The sequence below is a fragment of the Ammospiza caudacuta genome, chromosome 6 (genome assembly GCF_027887145.1).
Source record: "Ammospiza caudacuta isolate bAmmCau1 chromosome 6, bAmmCau1.pri, whole genome shotgun sequence".
Lineage (NCBI taxonomy): Eukaryota > Metazoa > Chordata > Aves > Passeriformes > Passerellidae > Ammospiza > Ammospiza caudacuta.
In genome coordinates, this window is record NC_080598.1 from 51,286,726 (window position 1) to 51,312,597 (window position 25,872).

At 36.0% G+C, this 25,872-nt stretch overlaps 1 protein-coding gene across 1 annotated transcript in view; it reads right to left on the minus strand.

Annotated features, from left to right (window-relative positions):
- Nucleotides 1-25,872, minus strand: part of DICER1 (dicer 1, ribonuclease III) — a 63,183-nt gene that overhangs the window by 13,825 nt on the left and 23,486 nt on the right. The window contains exons 4-24 of the mRNA XM_058806307.1: nucleotides 24,890-25,082; nucleotides 23,769-23,931; nucleotides 23,255-23,385; nucleotides 22,221-22,355; nucleotides 21,323-21,483; nucleotides 19,919-20,087; nucleotides 17,289-17,761; nucleotides 13,516-13,648; nucleotides 12,389-12,631; nucleotides 12,137-12,291; nucleotides 10,702-10,834; nucleotides 10,176-10,251; nucleotides 8,926-9,065; nucleotides 6,331-6,510; nucleotides 5,276-5,489; nucleotides 5,041-5,194; nucleotides 4,048-4,230; nucleotides 3,629-3,734; nucleotides 3,357-3,532; nucleotides 2,290-3,073; nucleotides 727-882 (exon numbers count right to left, since the gene is read on the minus strand). Of these exons, the coding sequence (XP_058662290.1) occupies nucleotides 727-882; nucleotides 2,290-3,073; nucleotides 3,357-3,532; nucleotides 3,629-3,734; nucleotides 4,048-4,230; nucleotides 5,041-5,194; nucleotides 5,276-5,489; nucleotides 6,331-6,510; nucleotides 8,926-9,065; nucleotides 10,176-10,251; nucleotides 10,702-10,834; nucleotides 12,137-12,291; nucleotides 12,389-12,631; nucleotides 13,516-13,648; nucleotides 17,289-17,761; nucleotides 19,919-20,087; nucleotides 21,323-21,483; nucleotides 22,221-22,355; nucleotides 23,255-23,385; nucleotides 23,769-23,931; nucleotides 24,890-25,033 (4,209 nt within the window). The 5' untranslated portion in view covers nucleotides 25,034-25,082. The remainder of the gene's footprint in view (nucleotides 1-726; nucleotides 883-2,289; nucleotides 3,074-3,356; nucleotides 3,533-3,628; nucleotides 3,735-4,047; nucleotides 4,231-5,040; nucleotides 5,195-5,275; nucleotides 5,490-6,330; nucleotides 6,511-8,925; nucleotides 9,066-10,175; nucleotides 10,252-10,701; nucleotides 10,835-12,136; nucleotides 12,292-12,388; nucleotides 12,632-13,515; nucleotides 13,649-17,288; nucleotides 17,762-19,918; nucleotides 20,088-21,322; nucleotides 21,484-22,220; nucleotides 22,356-23,254; nucleotides 23,386-23,768; nucleotides 23,932-24,889; nucleotides 25,083-25,872) is intronic.

A 25,872-nucleotide genomic window follows, 5' to 3' on the forward strand; every position in this document is an offset into this window, starting at 1 on the left:
CTCCAAACCAGTCTGAAATACTTCAAGGTCATGTTACTGATTACTGACTCTGTGATCACTGGTATATGTGAACATGTCCTCCTACTCCTAGAATGTCAGAAAATAGTGTGAACCTTTCCTCAGTAAGATTTCTCACTGTGAAGAGTTTGACAAGACAGTGAGGATGTCAGACAGTGAGAGAGCTTAAGCCAGCACTGTATTTGACCTGAGAAGCAGCTCTCAGTCATACCCATGGTGCAGCCACTAGCCATCAATATTGAACATTATCTCAAGGGAGTTCTACTCTTCAATCCGCCTCAGCACTATGAAAAACATCAACTCTTTTTCATATATTCTATAAAGGTGAACTCATTATTAAAAAGCAGACAGTGTTCTGCCTGAACATATTACAGCTAAAGCAGTGTGGTAATATCACTTAAAATTTCCAACAGAAACTTCTGAAAAATTCCTGGGAGCAGACTAAATATCAGCAGAAAAGCTTTTCTTCTCTGCTTCTCCCTTAATACCTACACTCAATACTGGATGATGTGTAATAAATTTCCTTACTTCAGGTTCTGGTTAGAATCAGTTTTCCTCTAATTTTCATACAGAGAAGTTTTGGAAATTTGGATTTACCTTCTCTTTGCTGAGAACAGCAAAGTAACTGGGGGTGGTGGGATGAGGTAGGGCCAAAAGAATACAGACACACAAAAGATTACTTGTCAACACAGTTAAATAAATTCTTACCATTTCATCTTTCTCCCACTTGTCAGTGTTGCTCTTGTCCTGATTTACTATGTAACCAGGAGGAAGCCAATTGACCGGGGGATCAAAAATCGACACCACCATGCGACTTGGCAGTCCTTTCTTTTTTCCAAGGCGATACAAGTTACAGTTGCTGACCTTTAAGAAGAACATTCTGATAAACCTTTGGACATACATATACATACATAGGCTAAAAGGCAAAAGGACCAAAAAAGTGTTATGAGTCAAGCTGGATCTTATATTATTATGCATTTTCTCCACCTCTTAAAAGGGGGTTCAGTTTTTGTAATACAGTAGAACCCACTCAAAGCAAGATACACATCTTCCTTTCTTTTTTTTCCTGAGGCCAAGCATATTAGGTGCAACTGTTTCAGTTAAAGAAATTTAATATATTACATTCTCCTCACAAAACAAACTGATTGCTACTTTTAAAATAATAGTAAATAGAACCTGTACAAGTGTCATTTATTACCAGCATAAATAATCATCATTCAGACTACATTTGGAATGAAAAATTTTATTTATAGGTAGATTGACCTAAACCTTGGCAGTAAAAAGTGTTAAAACAGTTCCATATAACACTTATTGAGTCATAATCCAGATGTTATTTTAATAGCCTCTAAAATGATTATAAGTATTTTAAAGGGAAGGGAAAAAAGCATTCTCAGATACAAATATATTTCCTTTTCTTTTTTAACTAACAACCATTGATCTTTTTTTCTCTTTTTAAATGCACTTTGCATGTTTTAAACTCTTGAAATTTGAACTTGAATACTCAAGTATTCAAGTTTATTTGAATACTTTTATTTGAACAGTGCAACTTATTTAGCCCTCCTTATTTTCCAAGATAAAATTATACAATAATTTCATTTTCGAGTGATGCATTTTATTAGAGGTCAACAGTCAATGCTCTGGCATTTAATTGAAATTATCACATTCATTTGGAAGAAAAAACAAAGAAAAGTTTTTATGGTGAATATTTCTAGCAGCAGCAGAACATAAAGACTCTGCTCCCTACTGTTTACATTTACTCTAAAATACTTCCACAAGTTTTATTTTGCAACAGTTCTGTAAGATTTCTTTGTTGTTTCATTTTTAACTAAGACACTAAAAATTTCAAGAGAAGTTTCTTCTTGAGGAAACAAAGGAAAGTTCAAGTAAAGAAGCAAACTAAGGCTCTATGCTGCTAATTCAATCCTTCATTCAAGCATTGCTGTTTAAGAGCTTCTATTCAATACAGCTCTAGAAGTTCAGTGCACCACATGTTCTCACTAATCCAGAACTTTTAGTTTCACTCAATTTGTAATCAGATGGTTCATATTTCAAACTGAACTGCAGAAAACAGTTTCAATCAATCATAGTTACGGCAACATGAAGCCCACAGACCTGAATTTTTATTCTGATGTGCATGCTACTCAATGTATAATGAACAAAGCTGTGGAATTAAATCAACCTGCTCTCATTCAACCTTCCAGTGAAAATGTAATTTATATGGCTTGTTACAGCATGCCTTTTACACAGTATGAATGGATTGTTTCTACTCACTTTTTTGCTTCTCATGTATGACAGCCGTCCCTCGTGAGCATCAGGGTAAGTGCAAAACAAGTATGTAGTGATGGCATGCTTTAAAAATGAATCACCAAGCATCTCTAGCCGCTCCAGGTTAAACCCATCACTAGCATTTGAGAGAGTCAAAGCTTGAAGAATGAGACCAGGATTAGGACCGAGAGTTTTTGAGGAGTACCCACTGCAAGGGCTCTTTTCAGAATCTGCTCTGTCTTTTGAAAGATTAATAGCTTTTGAAGTACTGGTGGTCACTGCCATTATGGGGCATCCATCTGAGGTAGATCTGTTAGCATTTCCATCAAGGTATTTATTACTCGGTAGAGTACATTCATTGCTGGGCTTGGGCTGGTTCTCACTGTTGTATAAATTCTGAATGGGATATGAGGTAGTTGGTTGTACAGGTATGTCCTGCCTGCAGTAATTCAGCTGATTTCCTTGGCAAAAGTCTCTGTTAACTAAATCACAATTGCCATTGGCAAGATTTTTATTATAAGAAACACCATTAATTGCTGCAAGTTCTACCGAGACATCAATTTGGAGTTTACTGGGTGACTCATTGAGCAATGTTCTGTAACTCACAGACATTTGGTCATGGTTTTCTGCAGAAGAGGTTCTATTAGCACCTTGATGTGCAGCATTTTCAGGGACTACAATTGTGCTGTGCTTACAGTAATTTTCATTCTCTACTACAGAGGAGTTAGGAAGAGAGATGAAGGACTTGCTGTCAATAGACTTTTTCCATCCAAAGTCCAAGTTAGGATATCTGTAAAGATAAACAGGAGATTTGTTAACAAAAAATATTAGCAGAAGACAAGAAGACTCTACGTGCACATACACGTTTTAAAAAAGCCACAGCCTTTTGAAAAGAACAGAGACTGCAACATGTAACTTCATTTCTCACAAGCAAATATTTTTCAACTGTGTTTCACTGAAAAGTGCTATGAGTTAAACAAGAGTTGCCAGTTTCATAAACCATACAGTAATAGTTGTTTCCACCTTGCAAATTACAGATCATACTGAAAAATACCTATTGAGAAAATACATGCCTGAAATCTGCAGGAAGTGATTTAACCCCTACACCAGCATCAGTGGCTGTTTGAGCTCTCAGTTCCTCTGCTGTCAAAAGGCAGTGCAGGCGGTAAAGGATGCTAGGGAGGCAAACTGCTTTTCTCCACAACGATGCTGGAATAGGATGTATAGCACAGAGCTCAGGAACCAGTATCTGGGAGAGGAGGGGGAAGAAAAGAATATTCCTGGTAAAGGTAGCCATCAGACAACTATTAAGAGAGTCCACTTGAATTCGATGCTTCTATTTTACCTGTTTATTCTGCAAACTTTCCCACTTTGCTTTCCTCTTCTCAGCACTGCTTAGCGGAAGTGCTTTTCCCTTCTGATTCAAATGGCGAGGAGTCAAAAGATTAAGTCTAAAAACCATGTGAAAATACTGTGGTGTAAGTACATAATTAATGACTAGAACTTTCTAGCCTAAATTTTCTTAAGTTTCTTAGCATTCAACTTCAAAGCACTGTGAAGTGACAGCACCATTATCTCTGGTAAAAACCAGATTCAATTCATGGTTCTTGTTACACAAGTTAAGTATCTCTCAATAAAAAAAAAACAAACCAGCAACTATTTTGGAAGACACAAATCCTCAGCTTTATCCCACATTTTAAAGAAAAAAAAAGGCACTTTACTGTCAAACTACAAACATCAGACACAAAATATGACTGTTGTTACCTCGAAGATGTGTGGTCCACATCCAGCAGTGGCTGGTTAAGATTGGTAAGGTCAAGATTATACTTTGTTTTATAATATTCAGCAAAAGTTTCATATTCAGGGGAAGGGAATTTACTCAGTGGAGTAAGATCAGTGTATACATCAGCTACGTAGAATCGATGAGGCTGATCAAAATTTCGGTATCTAAAAAAATAATATTTTGGCATTAAAGCTTTTGTTAAGTTCTTCATGTTCTAACATAATCAAGAGATTAACAGTTGAACAGTGCACTAGAGTTTTTTGGTTAATGAGGGTTCTTTTTGTTGTAGAAAACACTTATCTACCTAACTCAAATGCTAAATGAGAAATGTGCTTTAAGACAAAGATGAATAAAGTCAATCTATAATCTGTGAAATTTCCTCTACAAGATAAACATTTAAATTAAATGGAGGATTTAGGTCTTCAGTATGTAATACAAAATCAAGCTCTGGACAACAGTAATGCTGAAAATGATAATTTCTTAATTCAGAACACCTAACAATAAAGTTTGATAATTTGGATTTTTAGCATCTGGTCTCCAATGTGATATTCTGCATCAGTAGAATTCCTCTGAGTTCCTCTACATACAAATACTGTACTACCGCATGTCTAAACTGGCATTTTAACCAAGTCATCCCCTAAATAAAGTTAAAATACAAAACCTTAAATACATAACAAGGTAAATTCACAAGCCTTTCAAGGACAGTGAAGTTCTTGCATTACAGGCAGAATATTAATATTAAAGCCAGACTGTGGCAACATTTTTTTGTGGATATCCTACTAATATCCTACTAATATAAGATTAACTACTGATTTAAAAATCTTTAAATTATTTGAAATGCTACCACATACCTTCAGACTAACAGCATACAGTTCTTTAAAAGCAATTCTGCTGCAGATACTACTAACATGCCCTTATTACAAGTATTTGTATAAATACAACAGGTACACACCTACACTATGTAGAATACTCACCGTGGAATGATAACTGCATCCTGGTAATCTTCTAACTTGAAAATAAAAGGCATTTCTTTTGTATATTGTGTACTGGGAATGCCTGTACGTGCCTCAGATTTCTCAATGTCTTCCATAAACTTAAAGTCAATGTCCAAAGTGCTGGAGTCATCAACTTAAAAAGGAAAATGCATAATTCAGTTTTCTAGGCTGAACTTTTCTGACAAGCTGTAAATTCTAAAATTTCTGTTCTTACCAACATTTAGAGGTAGAACACAATAGGCTGAATCAGCTTCTGTAGGTTTGAACTCTAGTGCAGGTTTCTCAAGACGAAGAATATGTGAAAAAATGTACTGGTGGAGTCGTGTTATCAGCTCAAGCATTTGCAGAGACAGAGTAAAACCAGATTTCTTAAGTTCAATGGATATTGTAACCTCTCCAGAGCGAGTATACACAGGAAAGTGAGGAATCTAAACAAGAACAAAATTGAAAGAAATCACAAAAGAGAATCCAAAGTGGGATTCCTTTACAGAGTACTGTCTGCTTAGTGCGGATTCTGAGGTAATGCTTGACTGACTCTACAGCAAATGGGAACAAACAGGATCAGAATTTTGAACTGCGATGATCCTTCAATTACAGATGAGACTCTGAAGGTTAAAGAATGACTGAATTGGTTTTCTCAATAGTTCTCCTTGTGTTTTACAGTTCTTCTCTTTATTAAAGCCAAGCAGAAAAGGAAGTATTTTCAATTATAAAGTGAGAAATGTGAAAGCCAGGAATATTCCTGTAACATCTTCTTATGTGGACAGCAGAAAACACCATTTAAAAAAATAATCTTCAGCTGAGTCTCACCATGAGAAAATGCCTACTAAAAAATTTCTGAAGCAAGAGATGCCAATTTCAACTAACATAGCCCACTTTTTCTGCTGCTGCTGCAGACTAGGAATGCTGAGAGAATTTGTTACCTTAGCTTTTGTATAGATAAGGTAGTACAGTGCAGGCCACCTCCATAGCTGGTATGTCTACTCCTATCATATCTCATACAAGAAAGGAGAAAAATTTTGGATTTGCCAATGCTAAATACTAAATTTCTAAACCAAAAGTTTGGCAAAAATAGATGATTCCATCTCTAAAGGCAGAAAAAGAAGTGGTGACTTGACTGGATGGACAGTGTTGCTTACTTTCTGAGGATTACTTGATACAAGCATAATTTATGGTCATTTCCAACTCTTCACTCTGTTGGGTGGGGAGTAAGTATATATGGAAAATAACAGGTTGCAAGGCATGCAGAACAAGGAAACAGTTCCTTACTTGAGGTATAGGTTTGGCTGTCAATATGCCAAAACATCTTGTAGTATCCTCAGGAGGATATAGCTTTCGTCTCCTGAAGTTGAGCTCATCAGGTAGAGGAGTCGTTAACACCATTCCTATTACATACAAGTAACAGGGCTGATCAGGTTTGGGATAACTATCCCTCAAACACTCTGGAATCTGAAAAAAAAAAAAAAAATTAAAACATTAACATGACAAAAATCAGCAAAGTCCACCTAGTTGTTTTTCTCTGAATAAGTCCTCTTAGGTTTATTTGGAAACACACTGTTAAAAATAAGGAACAAAAAAAAATTTTTCTGGGCTCAAGTAGTGTTTTCCTTCTTAAGCAAAAATGTTTGGCCAGCAGCCTGGCATAACAGCCATGAGATTTCCTTTGTCCTCAGTAGGTGAGCTGGGTTTTCATAAGACGACTTACCCAAAATTCTAAAGGAGAATTACTAACAACCTGTCCTATCAGTCCCCATAAAGTTCCTGTAACTTTTCAAGTCGATACTAGAGCTCAAGTGTCTGCCCCCAAAGTTGAAGATGCCTCTTCACATGGAATCATTCCCTCAAATAGGTATATAGGTGGTAAGTGCATTTGGACACATGCAGCCTCAAAAGATTGCTAAGGTAAGGTGCTGGTTCCTTGTGCCCCCTTCCCCCCCGTGCTGGTCCTGCTGCTGTGGCTCTGGAAGGGACTTCACCAGAGAGACACATCACACTCTGTAAGCCAGCACCAGGGTAGTGGCAGCCCCTTTCCCGTGCTTCTCATAATTATTCTGGGCATTCTCCTACTTTGCTATTTTCTCTTTCCTTCCTCTTTTATAAAGTTGTATTATGGCTTTGGATCACACCATTTAAGCTTGCTTGTATTTTAATCCTGCTTTCAGGTATGCTTAGAACCTTCCTTTCTGCAGTAGTGGATGGAGGCAAAACATGCCTTTTCTCACTTCAGGCAGATTGAAACAAGCTTTGATGCAAATGTCTGCATTTAACCAGCAACACTAGAGCACATTTTATGTCCAAGACCTTTGAAACTTAACAGTAGAACAGGAAAAAAAAGGAAAGTGTACATACTCAGGAAAAAAAAAGCTTGACTGAACTTACATCTTCATTAACACAGATTCTTTTTCCAGCAGAATTATTTTAAAGTATCAAAAATGTTTTGATACACTTGGGACAAAGACACAAGCAAAATTCAATACACTGCCCTTTCATCCAGGTACTACACTATATGAGTTCTCTCATTACAATTCTAGCTGGCAGATGTGAATACTTGCAACAGCCACAAGCACTTTTAATTCTGCTGCTCATATTTGTCATGGACGTTAAGAAACCATGCTTCATGTTTGGTAGAAGCTCATTACTTTGCAGGTCTCAAAATTATCCTCCTGTTTATCTAAAAGTAAAGTGCAATACATGTAGTCCTGGATTTTAAAGTTACACTGCAGTAAAACTATGGCCTTGGCTTAATGGAAAATTACTCATAAATTTAATAACTACATTAAACCCAAGAGGATCTTGCAGACCTTAAACATTTGCCAAAGCTTCTTTTCCAGATGTGAGAAGCTGGGACAAAGGCAAAGGAAAGTATTCTTAGATTCCCTATTAAAAAAGAAATAACTGAGAAAGAATGATGCATCACTTGACAAATCAACTCCTCTGAATGAGACATCATAATCTTGCATTTTATGAATCACCCCAACTTCAATCACTGGTGAGGTAAAAGGACAGAGAAAAGCATTTGTAACAAGAAATACTGTGCAAAAATGCAAACTGTGCATCTTTGTGAAATGCAAAGATTATCAGATTCTATGAGTTACCTGTCCTATTCAAAGGACCTTAGACAGAACCTGTAACAACTGTAGAGGAAAAAGGAAGGTTCCAGAGTAGTTGCAAAATACTCTTACAAAGCTTATTTTCTCCATTTTCTCCTAAAGTATTTCCAATTCCCCCCCAAATACCATTTAAGAAGTCCAATTTTACAAGCTGGTGTAGTTGAAACTTGTTGCAACAGACTGTGAATACATTACTTAACACAGAGCTGTACTTTCTTTCAACAGATCAAGTATAATATTATAAATTATAATATTTAGAACTACTTTAAAAGTAATAAAAAAATACAGGTACACTTATTTGATATTCTAAGATTTAAACCAGGAAATATGAAATTCTGTGTTCAACCAGTAAACCAGGCATCCAAAAAAACCCCCAAACATATTTCTGTATTAAGCCCGGGGCACATCCTTAGTGTTCAATTATTTGTCCTGAAAGCCAGTAACAAGGTACAGATTTTACAGATTATTAATGCAGGTCTATTTTCTTCTCAGTTATTTTCACACTAGGCAAATAAGTGTTTGCCAACAAGCCCTACAGAAAGTGAATGTTCTCTGAGCTTACAGGCATGTTTCCAAAGCATGTGGTACCATAAACTCAGGCAGCACTGCAGGCTTCCACAGAATTAGAAAACATCAAAGTAAATACAAGACTTGTAAAAATTTCTGATCAGCTAAGATTAAGAGTTGGCAATTCTGTCTTATTAGTACATAAAGTATTAGATCAGAGATCTGGACAGCAGTAAGTGATACTAACAGCTTTAGGATAGCACTGTCTTCGTTTTGTAGAGCCTGGCCTTCCTGGAACACTGGTTTCTTCTTCATCATGTAAATCGAGTTCCTCCTCATATTTAACCGTTTCTTTACCAACTGGCATCAAATGATCATCCAGTTCACCTGAATATTACAACAGAGTACAAAGAAATAGCATTATGAACAACCAAATCTTGGTTCCTTCAGATACTACACAGTAGTGAAACTGCTTGTGAAAACACCTCACATGTAGAGTTCTAAAATACATGGACTACTGCAAGGCTCCAAAAGAGCAACTTTGCGGAAAGAGTGATGAAGACTGAATTTTCAGAAAAACAAATGCTTATTTTTAGTAAAAAAAAGTCTTATATTTAATTTAAAAATTGAATTCTTTAATGAAAATATCCAAAAATTCTTTTTGCCCAAAAGTGATCTCTGACTAACACACTTACTTTAAAATCACTCATATGGAGTAATACAAAGGAAGAGAGAAAATTTATATTTCTCTATCATTCTAAAGAGTAAATCACTGCTGTTGAATGTGCATTTCCAACACTGGGTAGAGCTGCCATCAGGGTGCCATTCTTGGGTATATTTGTTGGTATGAATTCAGTGTTCAAATGGTTTAACTCAGAAAAAAAATACAAACCTCAGGCCTGAAATTCTTTTTTGCTTAAAAATACATAAATACTTCCATACTTCATTAAAAAAAAACAGTAACACAGAATTATCTTTAAAATGTTCCACAATTAAGAACATGCTCCATTATCCTTACTACATAAAAAAGCTGAACTACAAAGTTCTATTTTTGGACCATGTCTTAGAATACAGTAGAGAAACCAATAAATTTAGGGTTGCATATTTTACATTTTGTCACAACTCACATAGAAAACCATGTTCTTTCAGCTGTAGGATGCGATCCCTGAACTATAATCAGTATCCTCTACAGAACAAGACTTTTTTCCCTATTAAGTATACTCAATGCCCAAATCTTCGTCGCTTGTACTAATATTCATTTTGCTGTTTAATATGAAATTTGTTAAGCAACCAGATTTCCCTGGAAAATTTACTTCAGCTTACAAGTGTAAGCTAAATTACTAAGTACATGACCACATCACAAAACAAGGCAAGTGAAAGCAAGTGGCAATAGATGGCTACAGGAGAAGGGCATGCACATATACAACATCCATATCATATGCAACTTCTCATCTATAAAATACACTTTAACAAAGAGTTTGTTTTTCTAGTTCTTACCAATTTTGTGCAGTTTTTCACAGCATATAAGAGCGACAACTCTCTCAGCCAGTCTTGCACAACTCATTGGAGGGCCCTATAAACATTTAAACACTTTGTAAAAACTGCGGTTTACTAGCAAGTTACTTATTGTGTTTAGTGTAACACAAACATTTCAAGCAAGCAAAATTTTTGTAAAAACCACATTGATGGCAGTTTTGTGAAGATATTCAGGCTTGTTTTTCCATAGAAACCAAAATTACAAGAACTCAACCATACTACTGATCAAAACCAATAAAGGACAAGTGCATGAAACAACAATGTACAGGGGAGAATATCTAAATATTTTTGCCTTTGGCATAACAAGTAACTGATGAAAAAAGAATTATAACAAAAACAGACAGTGATCTAAAACCAGTTAGAGAGTACTGTACAGAAAAATCTAGCTTTCATTACCAACAGTGCAACTAAATCAAGAAAAGGCACAGATCATTCTTAGCCCAACATATTTATGTATTTCCATGCTTTTCCTTGCCCAAATACCTACAACAATTGAAGCTCGAAGAGGTGAGTTGATTGGCAGGTAGAGAGTAGAGTAAAATGTATGGTCAGGCAGTTCCCAGGTCTTACACTTGGGAGCCAGGTGTGTAAATGGATCACTTGGTAATCTAGCGCAGTACCTGAAGGGACAAAACATTTTACACATCATCAAAACGTGCAAATTGAAACCTGAACACATTTCAGTGGAACCTCACAGTATTGGTATGAATGCTAGAGAAGATGATGTACACTGTAAAGGTACACTACTGACTCACATTCAACTAACTTCTGAGCAGAAGACCTCCAAGTCCTTTATTACAAACCTGGTCTCCAGAAAGGTCACTCCAGCTTGTAATGATGCACAAGGCTGTTTCCTGCCAGGTCCCAGGGTTCCCATTATGTCTCCTGAGTTTACTGTTGTCTCACTCCTCCTGTTTATCATGGTTTCCCCCTCCTGCCTTTCCTCCCTTGTACTGACTTCCCTCTCTCCCAGCTTGGTATTAAATAACAACAGCCTGATGTTAAACTGTGCTAGATCGCTTAACAGTCCAGAAGCAATGCCACATACACCCAGCTGCCAGACAGCCTCTGAACCATTTACCATCTGCCATTCATGCTTCAAATCTGACTGCTTTGAAAGGCTTTATTTACCAGACAGTCCATCAAAGTGGTCTGCATCTCCAGAATTTAGCTGCTAAGGTAGTACTTTGGCAATTGCATCACAAGCTTTACTTAAGTAAATGACATTCACTGTTTTTCATAGTCAACCACTTCATGACACCAGAGATGAAAATCCCTCAGTAAAACTTGGTTTCTGCCAACCCCCTTTTATTTATGGACCTAAAAACCATTGCCACAAGGACTTTGTCCACAGCATTCCACATGACTATAGTTACATTGACTGGTCCATAGCTCCCTCGATCTTCTTCCTTGTCTTGTCTTCCACTGAGAACCTTCTCTAATTACCATTCCCTTACAGAGTTGATATTTGAGTAGCTCCCATTCTGTCTGGTGGACTTTAGTTACTGTGGTTTTGTTTGTAAAGAGGGGAACAGACTGCTACCACAACTGTGAATATTAGAACTGGAAGATTTAACTACTGTTTTAACAGTTTGTTTATTTATTTTTAAAACTAGCTTGACAAGAGCAAAAATGCAAATTTACTACACATTTTGAAGCTGAATGTTTTCAGAGAATTTAATTAAACAGGAATCAATGTCACTATATTTGTTATCAGAGCTAGAACCTCTGGTAGGATAAAGACAAAGAAAGCAAATAATCCCTTCAAACCTCTGTGACCACTTTTTTTAGGAGAGAAGATTCTGTCAAGGTGCCTAAGAGTAAATGTGTATGAGTATAATACCCCATGCATCCATGTTGCGAGATCGACTAAGAAATCTTTCAGTCAATGATATGAAGTAAGAAGTGAATATATCTCTTACCTATTTATGTGTCCAATAGCAGTGTTAATAGTAACCCTTGGACTGTTCTCATCTGGCCTCAATACATAGGGTGGAAAGACATCATCATCATCAACAATGGGTTCAGTTTCAGTTTCATTGGCATCAACAGATTTTGAGCATTTGTTTCGGAGGATCTAAACATTTCAAGAAAAGAACATCATGAGAGGTTTTTCCCTGAAAATGTAGTAAGATACACCTAAAATCCCTAGGCCCATTCCTTTGACCTCATACCTTCTCAATTGCTTTGTATGTCTTAAGATCTTCTTCAAAACTTTTGATTTTGTCTGTATCTGCTAACATAATGTAATTGGAAATTGGTGCTCTAGCTCTTCCTTTTGACTGCACATAGGAACGGTACTCTGTGGGCAGATCAAAACGCACCACCAAGTTGCATTTGGGTATGTCAACACCCTCTTCCACAATACTAGTAGCAATAAGCAGGTTGGTCTCATGTGCTCGAAATTTTCTAAGAACCTGCAAAAGTAAGCAAGGCAAATTTTACAAGATCTGTTTCCATCATGGAATTCAACAAAAGATAATAAAACCAAGATGAGTGGCTCAAACACTCCCAAAACATGTCCAGACATGGAAACACAAAACTATTACAAAGAATCTTTTCAGAAACATAACAAGACTATTTATCAGAACCAGCAGATTTCTAAGAATAAAATTAGGTATCACAGGTGTCTAAGAAGCTACTATAACCACTAGGAATGGAGAGGATCCCCCTTATTTACTTAGAAGTTTTCAGTTGTGATGTTAATGAAAAAACAAATTGTATTTTCAGGACACCATCTTTTCCCAAACACTCCTGAGGGCTGAAGCATCCTCAGGGGACAGAGCTCATTCTAGAACTGGCACTTCTGATATTTATACTATATATGAAACAATACTAAGGAAAAGTGTGGTGTCTGGAGCACAACCCAGCCAGGATGAGCTGTAATAATGTAAAATCAGGGGTTTTTTTAAACATTTTAACATTTAATAATTAAACAAATTCACATTTAGAAAAGATAAATATTAAAATCAGCTGAACTACTGAAAATGTCAGTAAGCCTGACATTCTTTACATTTGTAACATATTATATTACCACTAACACAATGCAGAAAAATTAGATAATGATCTGACTAGATATAAACATGAATTTACATGAAGTTTTAATTTGTTTGTGCAATGTGTCTCCAAAACATTTTATTGTTTTACAAACAGCTGTATCTCCAATAAGTAAGCATTATTGTTAAAAAAAGCTATAAACTTCTAGTGACTGTGCCCCAGACTCTGCCTGTTGATTTGTTTTCAAAGGCACACACACACACACAAAAAGGGTATTGCCAGTTTATTTTTTTTTTGAAGTTACCTCTTCCTGTTTTCTAAATTCTACTTCCATCTGCTTGTTACGAGGCTGGTTCTTGCCAATGCCATGTCCAGTTATAAAATTGCTACTGATGTAAGCCAGTTCTGGATCTTGCTTGCCAGCTTCTTTTATCAACCTAAAAATATTACACGTGTTTTTAGAAGTTACACAACCTACAAAATGGAGGAAAATCTATTATTTGTACGACCTATGTTAAAAGGAAAAGTGGAAGCACGACAATTAAGTCATGTTAACACATAAACTGACTGCAGTCTTCTCAAAAACCACTGTAAGGTTATGACAAGATAGACTGCATACAGAAACACATGGAGAGCTCATGCATTTTGTGCTTCACACACATTTCAGACCTATCATGCTAAAACTCCATATTTTTAAACCAATCTATTAAGGCTCTCTGTTGTTAAAGCACTCTACTCAAAATTACTTTGTTAATCTTTTTCTGTAGGCTCTAGCTGATTTTAGAAGATCTGTATCTGCTTCCTCAACAAAAGTATGTTTCTTCAGTATAAAATGTTAATTTCTAGGTTAAAATGTAAGATTGTAATTCTACTTACTATCAGAATATACATTCTGTTCAAGTACACTGGTGACAAAATGTTGACCTGTTTTTCTCAGGGGTGATGCTCAGCCTACACAGTGAGATGTTCACTACTTGCGAAATTAACCCAAATAGAGGATGTAATACAATTCTTTTAAAGGAGTAATTGACAGGGATGTGAGGAACTCTCATGCTCTCTCTTTATTTCCACTCAGTTTATCCTTTATGTCATAGAAGCAGAAAAGGCTGGCTTCTGCATTGTTCTGATTTCACACATAAGGTAAAAGATAGCTCACCTAAGTAATGCATGAAATCTAAAAATGAGTCATTTATGGATTTAGAACCACAATTACAGTGTGCAATCAAAGTAAGTATGCTGAAGCATCATTAGTCAATCAGTTTTCAGGATGAACAGAATTTGGAATTACTTAACTGCAACAGGCTTGTGAACAGGACAGCCAATAAAAATCAAGGTATTATATACAACAAATAATCCCTTGCATGTGTCACTACAGCCATCCCACTACTATTCTGCTCAAAGCACATCTATCATGTCCATTACCAGATGCTCCCCACAGCCAAAGAACAGACTGTCTCTCTCTACACCTCCAGCAGTAACTCAAACCTTTCCCCAAAAAGTCTCTAGCATTTCTGTCTCACACAGAAGTAGATGGATGCTGTGCCAGCCCCCAGCTATAAGCCTACCATCTGCCCAGCAAGCTGCTGCCAAACCAGAGGGAAAATGCAAAGCTCTCCCTGCTCTTTCTACCCTTGGGAAACTACTCAAGTCTAGCCCCCTTTCCTAGTACCCATTTAAAAAAAAAATTATGGGAACATAAACCTTGAAGGCTTTCCTCTTTTGCAATCTGTTAAAACTGGAATGAACAGAGAGATAGGCAAGAGGACAGAAAACAGGCATACAACTTGCCATCCTTAAGGAAACAAGACTAGAAGGACCCTCCTGTGCTGAAGTGCAAATGTGGTTTGCTAGCTCAGGGCCAAATGGAGTTACATTTCTGTATTTGGAGTTACATTTCCGTATGCAGTCCAGGCTCTTGAGACACAGTCAAAGAAAGTATGGGTTAATAACTGGATAGAAATATTTTTTAATTTCTTTTTCGATATGACATTTCTGTGAGGTCATACAAATTGAGTTCCTACTTAACATCTCAAACATTCTTACTTTAGTTTACTTGTATAGAAATAGACAATAAAAAGCATCTGAATAAACACTTCATAGCAAATCTTAGCCAAGTTCCTGAGAAACATATAGGACTCCAAACTAATGATTAAAAAAACTATTTGTGGTAGGTAACAGGTGGTGTTTTTCAAACACACAACTTCTGCTTTTCAAACTTCTGCTTTCAAACCCTTCTCTTAAGGGAGCTAAGAAGCACTTACAATGCAAATGGAAGGGAACTGGGCTTTAGAAAATGTCTTCTATTCTGAAAAGAAGCTTATAGGCATCAGAACTGAACTGTATACATCAACTTAAACACTGAGCGAGCCACTCCACTGAGTGCAATAATAAAGACAGAAAGTACAACTCATGCCATCAATTTTGCCCATCCTAGATTTCATAAAATGGTATTCTAAATATACCATAATTGTGTTTTAAGAAAAATTATACTTCTGTTTGAACTCAGTTCCATTACTGGAAGTAGCTATGATACAGTAATTCAAACACTCATGACTTTCTCATTCAGTAGAGAGTCCTTCCCCTATACATAGCCTAGGTATAGCTGTCATCAGCAGAGGCCCTTGAAATCAAATGCACTCTGCTGAAGAAGGCCTACAGTGAGCTTCTACACCAAAGGCTTCCAGTCTGATGGTCAATACAATATCATGTGTTCTGAAATCAGGTGCTACATGAGGTAAAGGAGCATTTTGAGAGTCTGGCAGCTAGCTTTCAGAAGGTGACAAAAAGTTACATATAGTTTTATATTTTGCTGCCAATAACCTCTACAAAAGGCGCCTAAAGCTCAAAGATGGCAGAATTTGATCATCTATTTAATCTAGACTCTGTATTCTGTCAGGTTCAACAGCAGTTAGGATATTGTATAAATCACATAATACAAGAATGAATGCACAGTGGAAAACCAGTATGATTTAAATCACATTCATAACAGAACAGAGAAGAAAAAAGTTTTCAGAATTCTGTTCATTCCCTATAGGGAAATGAAATACTCATTTCAGCTTAGCAAAAGACTGTTAATGTCATTTCTTCAGGACATATTAACAGAATATGTTCATTATGCTGAACAGCTTGGTTTGCCTCATACTGCAGATTTATCTGAACATATTTAAAATGCAAAAAAGGAAAAGAGAAAAGATAAAAGTTGACAGAAGTTGACATAGGCAAGTCTGCAGATGAAAGGATGTGTTATGCACTTATTAACTCAAGCAAAAATGTACCAATAGAGGGGTCAGATTTAGAGGTATCCAGAATGCAATGAACACCTGGCACAGGACATTTGCTACACTATCAGAGAAACCTGAAAAAACCTGAAAACCAAAACCAGGATAGGTGAATCAATCATGTCATTCACAGTTTGTGGCAAATGGCTTTTAAAAATTAAGTGCTATACATAACTAACATGTATCATATTCAAGAATAAGAACTGATAAGGAACTACAATACTGCCAGTTGGCAAATACTCCCACATTCATATTTTTCTTGGTGGAGACTTTAAGAAAGCACTCAGTGTTTGACTAAATAGGTGCTTTATAAACATCAACTGTGAAAGCAGTACTGGTAAATCTTGAGAGATATTTGGGCAAGGGTAAATTTGATTTTCTCTAGACTTGGATCATATAATATTGTGATTTAGTAGGGTAGTGGTGAGATTTCCAGAAGTACTGAACTCAGTAGGCTAGAGAAATTTTCAACATCCATTGAAAATATAAATCTAAAGGCCAATTATAACAAATCAGTATATGCTTATTTTACAGGTTTAGTACAGTATTTAACAATTTGCTTTCTAAAGGAATCAAATTAAAAACTCAGGTCTGAAACAAGTCCTTGAGTACAACTTTCAAAGACATACGCTCTTCTCATATGCTTTAGAAATATTCTGTACGATCTCCTAAACCAGCTTTATGAAAAGAGTTCTGAAAATACAAAGAAATCCCCTACATATTCATGATATTAACATCCTGGCAGCTAAGTCTGCCTTTCTCCATCAGAATATTTTTTTTGTTAAATAAAAAGCTTTACCTATTTAGAACAACTGCTGTGTATCTTCTTTCCACAAAAATAATTCCACATAAAATATTAGTAAAGGGAGATGGGAAATTAGTCTCTGGCTTCTCTTTCTCCTCAATTTCTTCATCCTCATCATCATCTTCAGAATCACTCCAAGATACGTAATTATCCTGATTCCTATTGTTATACCATTCAACACTTTCAAACTGCTGCCGTTCATATGGTTTGTATTTGCGCAAGATTTCAAGCAGCTTTATTACTTTTGGGGTCACAAATTTCAGGTCAAGTGAGGCAGGCGAGAAGTGCTCTTCACAGAGTGCATGTATTTTCCTTAGGAAAGTGTCTGTAAACAATAAAAATTTCCTGTGCAGCTCCTCTTGTTCATGTTTGATATACTTCTGCAGCTCTCTCACCATCATCCCAGCTACCTTATCTGCACACCACGGTCCCAGAACAACCAACACAGCTCGACAGTCTGACAATATCTACAACAAATGAATTCAAGTATCAGTTCAAAGAGTACATTCATGAACTATTCATTTAAGACTAGGGGCTTTTTTTCTCTTACAGCAAAGTCTTTGTAAGGATTATGGCAATTTTTCTACTTAAAAAAATGCAGAAGTCTGTTTTTCTTATTTAGATGACCTTGGGAAATTTGCTGTTTCTAATGGAGCAAGTTCCCCTCCCCCCTTCCCCTTAAAATTATTACCAATCAACTTCAAACTGTACATTTCTGAATCTCCAAAAAACCCCAAACTTAATCAAAATTTTGTCATTTTTTACAACTGCAATTTGAAATTTATACTAAAAAGAATACTTTTTGAAGCAGCTAGATAAACAAAGCAAAAATTCTTATCTTTACTACATAACACAGAACTTATAGAATAAACAGTTTACTGGGCATTTTTACTTTATTTACTACTGACAGCTGGCAGGGTTTCAGAAGTATTTAATCAGAAAGTCGCACGGTAGCCTTAAGGTAGCCTTAGGAATTCTAGCCTAGGAAAAACAGAACACAGTATGTGTGGGTGGAATAGTAAAAAAGAGAAAACTATATCCTATTCATAGAAACAGAATAGGCAGTAGAGTACCATCATAATCTTATCTTATGAGATTGTTTCCTCCAGAAGAATGAAGCTGTCAGAAAATAAACTAGGAATTCAGAAATGGGGTACACTGATAACACTACTAAAAGGACTTATCATTTGGATGCCCTATATTGTACCAGAAGAACTACAATGGTACCATAACAGGACACTGGTTTTCAGCTGCTGCTTTCTCTTCCTTCTTCCCTTCTGTGAGGAAATAAAGAACAGGCTATCATCCTCTTGATGCTATCTTATCCTCTGTGGAGTTTATTAGTTCTAAGACTTGAGGGCAAAACTATCTAGACTAGGTGTAACTGCAATATAGAGGTTTAATACTCTACACTGCCAAGACATAAAGCACCTCAGTCTGAAACTTGTTTCTTTTCTTAATATGGGTGTCTCCATCTTCCAGAGAGCTACTGGTTTAAAACAAGCACAGAGGGCTACAAGCTTTAGATGCAGAGCAGTTAACCAACTCTTCTGAACTCTCTAAGTCATGAAGATTGCCTCCAGCCAGCATTCCTTATGTATTTTAGCCTATTATAATTTAGTACAAAAGTAAACAGGACTTCCAACTCTCATGCACTGTGATAGACTGCCTTATGTACCATCTTTCCCTCTGGCACAAATAATATTTTATATACAGAGTCCCCAGTTTCTGAGAATGCTAAAGGAAACTGAAATATTTTGGGCTGAAGAAAGAAATACATTCTCCAAATTTCTCATGGACTGTTACAGGAATAGCCACAGTAGTGATTCACTACTGACTTCTTGTTCAAAGACTTACATCCCTACACAGCTGGCAATTAGCAGGCAGTTCCAAACCAGGAAGGCCAAGCAGGGTTAAAAAAGGTACCTGGACCCCCTGTGTGAGAGGTTCCTGCTAAACACTCCACACCTTATGGACCATCCTCTGCCAAAGGTCAGGACAACACAGGGGCAAACACAGAGAAGTCAAGTAAGACTTGAAATTCAAATTCTGTCCAAGGTGTGACACTAGTGCAATATTGTTCTAAGATAAATTACAGACACTGTACATCTCTGGCTGGAATTTTGGCCTAAATTCTTCCTTTACCAACTTTTAATACAACAGGGAAGAGTCCAAATTCTTGCTGAAGCCTTATTTCCTCTGTACTGAATTTTCAAAGATCATAGGAGATTGTGAAAATGTAAAATTCCTGATTTCAGAGATAAGGACCTACAACATCAGGGTGCAGAATTGTTTTAATGCTTTAAGCAAATCTGAATCTGTGAAAATGTAAAATTCCTGATTTCAGAGATAAGGACCTACAACATCAGGGTGCAAAATTTTTTTAATGCTTTAAGCAAATCTGAATCTCAACTAAATGGAATTCTAATCAATGCTTGATATTGAAGCCCCACTCATTAATGGAAACAACTGCATGTTAATGAACACAAAAATCAGAAGTCTTTTTGTTTCAGATCATCAAGGATGGCTAGCTAAGGAGGTTTCAGTTATGTAACATACATGGCAAAGAAAAACAGTAGTAAGGTTTCTATTCCCAGGCTTCTCACATTTCTTGATATCCTTACCTGCTTAGGAATTAAGGTAGAATCTCTTTCTTTTGAATGTACAGATATGTTGCAGTCATTCAGAAAAGCAAGTGCTTCGTCCAATTCCTTTAATAATCTTCCATACAACCCACTTTTGTCAGTATATGGTCCACAGTCTACAACAATCTCACATGGCTGAGAAGTATATCTGAATGAGGGCAAAGATCAAGTTAAACACAGCTTCTGAAAGCCAGAGCTATTTCAGCTCTTAAGGTTATACAGCAAACACAACAGCAACATGACATGTATTCAAGAACATTTCCTTCCCCACCATGAATCAATAATTAAAAATTATACAGTTAAACACTTCAGAAAAACCTCCACCTCCCAAAATACTGAACTACTTGAATCTAGATACTGTTCTAATACACTCCTAAAAAGAAGGCTAATATTGCTATTCTCATTTCAAATACTGGAAAATTTAAGCAAATTCTAATTACTTCACCAACATCTTCACTTGTTTTTCAACAGTGCACTCTCTTGCAATACAAAAGAAAACCAATCTACATAATGTAAATTTATCTCTCTAAATACATTGACACAAGTAAAGTAATTCTTATTCTTGAATGGCAGCAGGAAATGCTTAAAAGGAAATGGTTCAGACAAGTTCAAAAAAAAGCATTTAAAATGCTTATGCGTGGACAAAACACCTGTTCCATAACTTTCAACCTTTAACTTAACTTGAAACTCAACAATGCAGTACAGGTGGTAGAAGAAAACATGCTACACAGGAATCATTTCACCCTACTTTCCCCTACAACAGGTTGTTCCATTATCACCACCCTTAGTTTAAACAACACTCACAGGATTCTAGGTTCTGTAACTCACTTGCTCTGTTATTTAAGTATTTATTAGCTCCTCTCATATTCCTCTATCTTTCATTAGCTTTTAAAACCCAGGCTATGCATTTCAGGGGAAATAAAAAAGGCAACTTCTCTTGCATTAAGAGCACATTGTACTGTGGATGTTGCCACATTTTCCTAAATAGTGACATTATGGCATACACTGGATATGAAACAGTTACACTCCACACTAAAGAGTGCATTTTAAAAGTTCAGAAGTATTTTGTGAAATGTCAGGTTTTTAGCTTGGTGGTGTGTTGAGGGCTTTTTTTGGTTGTTTTGGGTTGGGTTTTTTCGTTAGAGGATCTGTTTTGTTCTATCTTTTGTTTTTTAACAACAGAAAATCACTCCCTACCAAGACCAATCAACCTTTATACTCCAAAGCCATTTAACATTCTATCTCCATCCTAAATGGACTATCAGCATCATATACACACAAACTTTTCTAAAATTTAGAAGACTAAATATTGCTACTGGTTTACTCCTCTATCCAAAATGAAAATGCAGGCATCAATTTACCAACAATCATTATAAAACACACCTGTCCAAGACCACCAAATCAGTTGCAGTTTCAGCATTGCTCTTCAAAATTTTCTCCAGTTTCTGGATCTTCTCCTCTAACTCAGCAGGATCACATTTCCCATTTAAAATGGAAGCTGTTAATCCCAAAATTCGAGGACATGATGGATAATCCTCACAGATCTGTGAAATCAAATCAAATTAAATTAATTAAAAAAGGTATCCTGCTAATTTACCTGGAAATTTACGATGCTTAGGCTGGAAACTTTTATTTCGATAGCAGGTGTTGCAAAAGGACCCAAACATTGAATTAATATTTTCTGTTCTACTGACTGGAAGTTAAACAGCCATCACATTTAAAGGTAAGTATTTACAACATGGAAAAATGGAAACAGTTAGCATTAAACAGAATACTCTTGTCATACCTACAATACATAACATAATACTTCCATGCCATATAAAAAGGTACATACGTTTGAAAAGGAATTTGGAAAGATACTTATTATGCAGGTATCTCTCACTTATATGCCAAAAAATAACATGGAGCCAATAATATTCTGGAAAGAGCCCCGCTAATACCTTTAGAGATAAGCATTTCAAAAAAATAATAAAAAGTGATTAGCATATCTCATTCCCTAACTCAAATATTTTATTGATGAATTTTAAAAATTCCACTAATTCATTAAATTTAGCTTCTTTGTTAAAGACAGATTTGTCTTTAATCCCCACTGTAAAAATACAGTAAATACATTATTTTTCAACCACACAGTATCACTGAAGTCTTAATACAGTAATTTCACAGTCCCAGTAACATGCTAACATTGGTTCCACTAATATCTTTTTTGGTTTCCAATTCTCCAGCTCTCCCACTCACTTTTCTTCCTCAACCAATATATTAAACATTCATGCAATAAATGCACCTTCATAATCTCACGGTATGGATGATCCTGGATTGCAAGATGGCACTCATCAAACACCAGAAGATTAATATTTGACAGGGATAAATACTCATTTCTCAAAACAGTCAAAGCAACATGACATGTCATAACCAGAACCTAGATTGAAAGGAAAAACATGTCAGTACAAGATAAGTACAAGCTATCAGAGGTCAAGGTGAAGAAGGAAAAGTTTTCTGCAGGTCCTGTGAGACAGCATTGGCAAATACCAATCCCCACTGATATACCTACACCAGGACAAAAGAGACTAAAACATTCTCTACTGGAGAAAGCCATCTCTCTGGATGGGGGTGTATTTATATATGTCTGTATCTCTCCAGGCACGTGCTTAGTTAAAAAATGAACACAACAGACAACCTCAACAGCAACCAGACCACACAGTACAAGTATCATTAAATAATCCTAATAAATTAAGTTAGTGTCCTTATATGTGTCCCATCATCATGTGTCCAGCAAAAAAGATAGTTCTTCATAAGCTCTTAACTATCTGCAGCAGTAATATAAGCAGGATGTTATCAGAATTCTTTTTAAAGAAAAACTTATTTCTTGTACACTGACACACAAAAATTGAGTTTGTTGATAAAATTACATAGTTTTTACACTCATTTTGAACTTTACTAAGTATGGTAACACTTCCTTCTGTCAGAGTTCCTCAGACATATTCCATAAAGCATTACTAATGCTTTTACCAGAAAGTAAACCCCAAAACCCTAAAATTTAATAAAATTTTAATAGTATTTAAAGTACCGAATGCATACTCAAAATCTGTTCTGCAATTGACATAATGAACAAGTCAGGGAGATTGAAAAGAAAGGATTTAGAGATGGCTTTTTAAAAACAACCTGAAAACACCTATATATATTTGCCTCAAAATTAACATTCAAATATACCAATATGCTGGATTTCTCTTTAAAGAAGACTGAATGCATAATTGGAAGGAATCACTTTTGATCCAACCTCTCTGTTGCTTTGCTTATAGTTCTTACTTAATGCATTACCTGATGCTTAGAGAATTCCTGACTCCATTTCTCTTTTGTCCATGATTCAGTTATCTCCAAACTCGAATACTCTCCCACTTTAAGGTCTGAATGTGTCCTGACAGCTGACACTTGTTGAGCAACTTGATTCGCTTACGGAAAAAAAATAAATCTCATTTACATAAAGGTCTTCTTATACTTTACACATAACCTAGCACCACATTTCATAATGTGTTCTTTAGCTTAGTCTGTTAAACCATGTGCACATGGCAACTGACTCTATGAAGAACCATATCAAAGAAACAGAGTGCTAACTAAATTGCACTTCAGATTCAATGTCTCAACTGCAAACTAGAAAACAGAACATGTTTTATACATAAACAGATTACATTAAAAAGACAATGGAAACAAAAGATAAAAATTATCACATCCTTGCTGTTGAAGGCTTTACACAAAAGTTTCTCCCAGCTTTGCTTTCAAAGAACTGCTGTTACAGAATATTCCACGGAAGTATTAGCAGTGTGTTTCCTCTTACCCGAGTTGACCAAGAACACAGTTCTTTTTCCATTTTTGTTGAAATCTCCCCTGATCTGATAGGACAGCTCTTTAGTGAGTAGTACTGCAATAAAAGTCTTCCCTGAGCCAGTGTTTAAGCAGACTATTGTATTATGATCCAAAGCTGCTTCAAGCAGTTCAACCTAGGTTAAAAAATAAGAATGTCCTTACTTAGAGTAATGCAGTGAAAAAGCTGACAAGAAAATAACAAAAGTGGTATATAAACTCAATAAAAGTAAAAAAAAAAAAAAAACAACAAAAGTGATAAATAAATTTAATAAAGTCAAGAAATAAAGTTAAGTATCACTTGAAATCTTTCAAGTGCCATACAATTAACACGTCTCTTTCATAATAATGTGTTCTCACAATCCTTCAAAAATACTAGCACATTATATATAGCCCAGCTTTTAAATCTAAAATCCTTCAGTACCACAATCTGCTCTCAGGTAGCTTTCTGCATGTATCTTTTTAATAGATGATTCTGTTGCTATATGCATGGTATGAAGAAAGAAACTACAGCTTTTAAATCCAATTGCACACATCAATTCAGCCCAATAAGCAAGCAGACTAGCTGAAGGTGATCCAAGTTTCTCAGTAACGCTAACAAAATGCTTCTGGGCACCTCTGCAGTGTAAAGAGAATTGGTATTCTAGAACTGTTTACCTGAAGGTGAAAAATCAGAGTACCCTGATGGGGTCTCTGACTTTAGAGGGCTGCTTTGAACAGGATGTGAACCAAAAATCAAAATTACTATACCATGTGGAAGACAAAGTGAGAGGTGGAAGGAGACATGATGTATGCATTCAATTGAGAGGCACAGTTTATTTGTCCCTAGCAGCATTCTGCAGAGAGTGGCAGGAGAACACTCAGCTTAAAAGCTGTTCTGCTCATTAGAGCAAACTTAGAAGAGGGAAGAGGGGATATAACAAATGTGAAACAAAGCCAAACTAAAGAATTAGCTCCTAACAGGTGGAGCTGAGAGACACATCCTGACAGTCTGCATCACACCACATTCTCCACCTGCTCTTGTTCTTTTTCCATTAATTAATGGATTTAATTGTACTTTTTTGGATGTTACTGTATTAGTACTACCACTAGTACCTGATATTTTCTTGGCGTGTAAATGTTATCATGAATTGCTTCTTGTTGCCATGGTAGTCCAAAAAATGGACCCATTGGGGAGGAAGCAGGGGTCATGAGCTGCAGTCCTGCCATGCTGAGGGATTGCAAAGCAGGGCTTTTCATTCATTCATCCAGTGTTTCTTTCATTGCATTTTTGTTCCAGCACAGCCTACTATGAGAAGAAAATGAAATGGCATTAGATACACTTGCAATCTCAAGCAGTAAGAGAAAATCTTTATCAAGAAAAGGACATTACTTGATTTTACTTACAGAAGTGTTTCTTCTCATACTATTTTCAGCAGAAAATGTTAATTTTAAATTTACAGGCACTTCTCCACTTGAAGATGTATGCTTATCAAAGTACCCCAGAAATTCAAAAGGAGTTGTACTTTATAGGACAATGCTCATTACAGGCATTTGGATTTACACACTTACATTTTAATATGAAGTTCCATTTATGGTCTGACAGAATTTCATTTTAAATTTACGCTTTAAAAAGTAAAGCTGTCTTAGCTTTATTTCAGGAAAGAAAAACACTGAAATCTACAGCACAGGCACAAGCATCAGATTTTCCATTTTTATTTCCAACCAAAAAGGCCTTTGACAAATTAAAGCTATAAATACACAGGAATTTTATTCTAATTGCTAGGAAAATAACAGAAACTATACAAGAATGTCAGTATTTTCAAATAATCAGATTCTGATTAGATTCTTTTTAAGAACTGGCAGAATTATAGGTAATTGCTGATGACTCTAGTAAGGACTAATAGAGAATGGAATCCTTACCAGGTTAACCACCAACTTCCATAAGAAGACTGTAATTCATAAACAAACAAAGCATTCAGAACTTCATGACAACTGAGCACTACAGAACACCTTCCTACTGAGGCTATGAAGTTCTCATCATCAGGGTGTGTGTGCTAAAAACATCTGCTATTTGTCAGGAATTATCAAGGTTACAA